The sequence below is a fragment of the Rhinopithecus bieti genome, unplaced genomic scaffold (genome assembly GCF_001698545.2).
Source record: "Rhinopithecus bieti isolate Rb0 unplaced genomic scaffold, ASM169854v2 scaffold_6149, whole genome shotgun sequence".
NCBI classification, from domain to species: Eukaryota; Metazoa; Chordata; class Mammalia; order Primates; family Cercopithecidae; genus Rhinopithecus; species Rhinopithecus bieti.
This window is the reverse complement of record NW_016804934.1, coordinates 128,619-134,618: the sequence shown is the minus strand read 5'-3', so window position 1 is coordinate 134,618 and position 6,000 is coordinate 128,619. Positions and strand designations below refer to the sequence as shown.

Sequence of the window (6,000 nt, the reverse complement as noted above, 5' to 3'; positions counted from 1 at the left end):
GGGGAGAGGAGAGCCGAGGGGGGCCCAGCCCGGAGCCAGGATGCCCGCGCCGCGCGCCCGGGAGCAGCCCCGCGTGCCCGGGGAGCGCCGGCCGCTGCTGCCTCGCGGCGTGCAGGGCCCTCGACGGTGGCGGCGGGCGGCGGGCGCGGCGGTGCTGCTAGTGGAGATGCTGGAGCGCGCCGCCTTCTTTGGCATCACTGCCAACCTCGTGCTCTACCTAAACAGCACCAACTTCAACTGGGCGGGCGAGCAGGCGTCGCGCGCCGCGCTGGTATTCCTGGGCGCCTCCTACCTGTTGGCGCCCGTGGGCGGCTGGCTGGCCGACGTGTACCTGGGCCGCTACCGCGCGGTCGCGCTCAGCCTGCTGCTCTACCTGGCCGCCTCGGGCCTGCTGCCCGCCACCGCCTTCCCCGACGGCCGCAGCTCCTTCTGCGGAGAGATGCCCGAGTCGCCGCTGGGACCCGCCTGCCCCTCGCCCGACTGCCCGCGAGCCTCGCCCAGCCCCTACTGCGCGCCCGTCCTCTACGCGGGGCTGCTGCTCCTCGCCCTGGCCGCCAGCTCCGTCCGGAGCAACCTCACCTCCTTCGGTGCCGACCAGGTGAGTGGCAGGAGGCCTGCCCCGGCCGATTCCGGCGGGTGTGGAGGGAAGGAGGGCTGACCCCAGCGTGACCTGGGACAAACCACGTCCCCTGCCTGCGCCTAGTTTCCTGATTTGAAAGAAGAGGGGTGCTAGCCCTTGCAGAACCGATGGCAACCGCAGTGGGAATAACCATGGTTATTTTGTTTGTTGGTTGGTTTTATTTTTTGAGACGGAGTTTCACTCTGTTGCCCAGGCTGCAGTGCAGTGGCGCGATCTCAGCTCACTGCAACCTCAGCCTCCCGGGTTCAAGCGATTCTCCCGCCTTAGCCTCCAAAGTAGCTGGGATTACAGGGGCCTGCTACCATGCCCAGCTAATTTTTTTTTTTTTAAATGGAGCTGGAGTTTCACCATGTTGGTCTCGAACTCCTGACCTCAGATGATCCACCTGCCTCCGCCTCCCAAAGCACTGGGATTACAGGCGTGAGCCACCACGCCGGAAGGGTTGGTCTTCTTTGAGCTACTTGTAGGCCCTATGCTAAGCACTTTCACTGTTTAACTGATTTAATACTCTTCACCACCCAGGAGGTAGGAATTATTATGCCCATTTTACAGAGAAAGACACTGAGAGGTTTCATGGCATTAATCAACTCCTCCAAGGTGACATGGAGGGTCAAGCAGCCGAGCAAGGGCAGCTGGACTCCAGGTCCCACCATGAGCCTCCTCTGTGTATTATGGGGATGTGCAGGCAGGGCAGGATGGAGCCAGCCTCTTCCTACCAGCAGTGCTGGAGGTTGTCAGGCCGACTTGCTCAGATCCCAGCTCTGCCCTTCACTAGCTGAAGGCACATGGGCAAGAACTCATTTATATCCCAAATGGGCTGCCTGGTCTTCTCCCTTAGCTCAACCTCTGAGCCTATCTCCATTCCCCTGTGGACAGAGCATGGCCCGTAGAAGAAATTTAATAATTATTTGCTAAATGAATGAGTAAATGCCCAACAACACGGCTGTGTTTTGATAGCTGTTCCCAGTGTGATATTAGACAATACTTTAGACTAAAATGTAATATTATTAAAATAACTACCTATGGTGTATATGAGCAAAAGCCAGATGCAGGACTGCATACAGATAGGACTGCAGCCATGTGGAAAGACGAGGTGTCAATGAAAGGAAACGAGAGAAACATTGTCACAGTAGTATGATCAGGCCACTGGACTAATTGCACTTTCTTCTTAATTGTCTCAGTTTTCAAATGTTCTTTGATTGCATATATTATACTCATAAAGGGGACATTTTCAAAAGGATCATTTCATCCAGTTGGCACCCACAATTCAGCACCTAAGCAGTTTCCAGTGTCGTTGGCAAGGAGTCACTTGTCCAGCTTGTTTAGGATCCGTTGATGATGACTTCGTGCCCCAGGACAACCCTGGCCATTTCTTTTCTTTCTATTTTTTTTTTTTTGTTGTTGTTTGTTTGTTTGTTTTTTGAGATGGAGTCTTGCTCTGTTGCCCGGGCTGGAGTGCAGTGGTGTGATCTCAGCTCTCTGCAACCTCCGCCTCCCGGGTTCAAGCAATTCTCCCTGCCTCAGTCTCCCAAGTAGCTGGGATTATAGATGCCCACCACCACACTGGCTAATTTTGTATTTTTTTAGTAGAGATGTGGTTTTGCCATGTTGGCCAGGCTGGTCTTGACTCCTGACCTCAGGTGATCCACCTGCCTCAGCCTCTCAAAGTGCTGAGATTACAGGCGTGAGCCACTGTGACTGGTCAACCCTGGCCATTTCTTACTTGTTGTTGACATTCCTTCAGACTTAGAGACCCCAATATTTGTCAATGGGAATCTCTCATCTTCCTTTAATCCTGTTATTTCGTTGATATCCCACTAGCACCCCAACCCAGTACCCTTAACCTGTGTCCTTGACCCTGTTGACCTCCAGAGAGCCTCACCCATCCAGTACCTCCTGTGGCAGAATTGCTCTTCTGGAGACCAGGCCACTGAGCAGAGCCTCCCGTGGCACCAACAGTGCTAGAAGCTCCTGTACATTCTCCCCTTGGCTGGGCATGAACTTTGGGTGGAGCAAGGGCAGCCTGCAAGGCTGCCTCATGAAGTCGGGACCTGATCCCTAGGACAGTGCAGAAACACCGAAATGGTTTGAGGCAGGAATGCACATCACTGGATTTGAGGTCTTCAAAATGGCTCTGGCTGCACTGTAGACAGTGTATGGGTTAACAAGAGTGGGTACTTCACAACAGGCAGGAAGCTGCTGCAGAATTCAGGGGGGCAGTCAGATGGGGATNCCCGGAGCCAGGATGCCCGCGCCGCGCGCCCGGGAGCAGCCCCGCGTGCCCGGGGAGCGCCGGCCGCTGCTGCCTCGCGGCGTGCAGGGCCCTCGACGGTGGCGGCGGGCGGCGGGCGCGGCGGTGCTGCTAGTGGAGATGCTGGAGCGCGCCGCCTTCTTTGGCATCACTGCCAACCTCGTGCTCTACCTAAACAGCACCAACTTCAACTGGGCGGGCGAGCAGGCGTCGCGCGCCGCGCTGGTATTCCTGGGCGCCTCCTACCTGTTGGCGCCCGTGGGCGGCTGGCTGGCCGACGTGTACCTGGGCCGCTACCGCGCGGTCGCGCTCAGCCTGCTGCTCTACCTGGCCGCCTCGGGCCTGCTGCCCGCCACCGCCTTCCCCGACGGCCGCAGCTCCTTCTGCGGAGAGATGCCCGAGTCGCCGCTGGGACCCGCCTGCCCCTCGCCCGACTGCCCGCGAGCCTCGCCCAGCCCCTACTGCGCGCCCGTCCTCTACGCGGGGCTGCTGCTCCTCGCCCTGGCCGCCAGCTCCGTCCGGAGCAACCTCACCTCCTTCGGTGCCGACCAGGTGAGTGGCAGGAGGCCTGCCCCGGCCGATTCCGGCGGGTGTGGAGGGAAGGAGGGCTGACCCCCAGCGTGACCTGGGACAAACCACGTCCCCTGCCTGCGCCTAGTTTCCTGATTTGAAAGAAGAGGGGTGCTAGCCCTTGCAGAACCGATGGCAACCGCAGTGGGAATAACCATGGTTATTTTTGTTTGTTGGTTGGTTTTATTTTTTGAGACGGAGTTTCACTCTGTTGCCCAGGCTGCAGTGCAGTGGCGCGATCTCAGCTCACTGCAACCTCAGCCTCCCGGGTTCAAGCGATTCTCCCGCCTTAGCCTCCAAAGTAGCTGGGATTACAGGGGCCTGCTACCATGCCCAGCTAATTTTTTTTTTTTTTAAATGGAGCTGGAGTTTCACCATGTTGGTCTCGAACTCCTGACCTCAGATGATCCACCTGCCTCCGCCTCCCAAAGCACTGGGATTACAGGCGTGAGCCACCACGCCGGAAGGGTTGGTCTTCTTTGAGCTACTTGTAGGCCCTATGCTAAGCACTTTCACTGTTTAACTGATTTAATACTCTTCACCACCCAGGAGGTAGGAATTATTATGCCCATTTTACAGAGAAAGACACTGAGAGGTTTCATGGCATTAATCAACTCCTCCAAGGTGACATGGAGGGTCAAGCAGCCGAGCAAGGGCAGCTGGACTCCAGGTCCCACCATGAGCCTCCTCTGTGTATTATGGGGATGTGCAGGCAGGGCAGGATGGAGCCAGCCTCTTCCTACCAGCAGTGCTGGAGGTTGTCAGGCCGACTTGCTCAGATCCCAGCTCTGCCCTTCACTAGCTGAAGGCACATGGGCAAGAACTCATTTATATCCCAAATGGGCTGCCTGGTCTTCTCCCTTAGCTCAACCTCTGAGCCTATCTCCATTCCCCTGTGGACAGAGCATGGCCCGTAGAAGAAATTTAATAATTATTTGCTAAATGAATGAGTAAATGCCCAACAACACGGCTGTGTTTTGATAGCTGTTCCCAGTGTGATATTAGACAATACTTTAGACTAAAATGTAATATTATTAAAATAACTACCTATGGTGTATATGAGCAAAAGCCAGATGCAGGACTGCATACAGATAGGACTGCAGCCATGTGGAAAGACGAGGTGTCAATGAAAGGAAACGAGAGAAACATTGTCACAGTAGTATGATCAGGCCACTGGACTAATTGCACTTTCTTCTTAATTGTCTCAGTTTTTCAAATGTTCTTTGATTGCATATATTATACTCATAAAGGGGACATTTTTCAAAAGGATCATTTCATCCAGTTGGCACCCACAATTCAGCACCTAAGCAGTTTCCAGTGTCGTTGGCAAGGAGTCACTTGTCCAGCTTGTTTAGGATCCGTTGATGATGACTTCGTGCCCCCAGGACAACCCTGGCCATTTCTTTTTCTTTCTATTTTTTTTTTTTTGTTGTTGTTTGTTTGTTTGTTTTTTGAGATGGAGTCTTGCTCTGTTGCCCGGGCTGGAGTGCAGTGGTGTGATCTCAGCTCTCTGCAACCTCCGCCTCCCGGGTTCAAGCAATTCTCCCTGCCTCAGTCTCCCAAGTAGCTGGGATTATAGATGCCCACCACCACACTGGCTAATTTTTGTATTTTTTTAGTAGAGATGTGGTTTTGCCATGTTGGCCAGGCTGGTCTTGACTCCTGACCTCAGGTGATCCACCTGCCTCAGCCTCTCAAAGTGCTGAGATTACAGGCGTGAGCCACTGTGACTGGTCAACCCTGGCCATTTCTTACTTGTTGTTGACATTCCTTCAGACTTAGAGACCCCCAATATTTGTCAATGGGAATCTCTCATCTTCCTTTAATCCTGTTATTTCGTTGATATCCCACTAGCACCCCCAACCCAGTACCCTTAACCTGTGTCCTTGACCCTGTTGACCTCCAGAGAGCCTCACCCATCCAGTACCTCCTGTGGCAGAATTGCTCTTCTGGAGACCAGGCCACTGAGCAGAGCCTCCCGTGGCACCAACAGTGCTAGAAGCTCCTGTACATTCTCCCCTTGGCTGGGCATGAACTTTGGGTGGAGCAAGGGCAGCCTGCAAGGCTGCCTCATGAAGTCGGGACCTGATCCCTAGGACAGTGCAGAAACACCGAAATGGTTTGAGGCAGGAATGCACATCACTGGATTTGAGGTCTTCAAAAATGGCTCTGGCTGCACTGTAGACAGTGTATGGGTTAACAAGAGTGGGTACTTCACAACAGGCAGGAAGCTGCTGCAGAATTCAGGGGGGCAGTCAGATGGGGGATGTGGGGGTGGGTGGGACTGGCACCATCTGGCAATAGCTATACCCCAGGAGCTGCATGTTTCACACACTTTCTGATTTCAGAAAGGGCCATCCATCACTCTCGACAAAGTGTCTGCTCATTCTAAAAGAACACATTTATATCCTGAATGGGCTGCCTGGTCTTCCCTCTTAGAGTTACAATAGTCACATTCATTTACTTCCAATTAATAAATGGAATGGCTGCTTCTAATGGGACCTATTCAATATTCTACTTGAAAGTCTAGGCCGGGCGC

At 54.1% G+C, this 6,000-nt stretch overlaps 1 protein-coding gene across 3 annotated transcripts in view; it reads left to right on the top strand.

The window, feature by feature from the left end:
* The first annotated feature begins 6 nt into the window (after positions 1–6).
* The window catches only part of SLC15A3 (solute carrier family 15 member 3), a 17,385-nt gene continuing 11,391 nt past the window's right edge, over positions 7–6,000 (top strand). For 2 of the 3 annotated variants that reach the window (XM_017870764.1, XM_017870762.1), the window contains exons 1-2: positions 7–39; positions 2,885–3,443. In XM_017870764.1, coding sequence (XP_017726253.1) covers positions 2,886–3,443 — 558 coding nt within the window. In that variant the 5' untranslated portion in view covers positions 7–39; position 2,885. Of the gene's footprint in view, positions 599–2,884; positions 3,444–6,000 lie in introns of all 3 variants that reach the window. The other variant, XM_017870763.1, reaches the window with a different exon arrangement.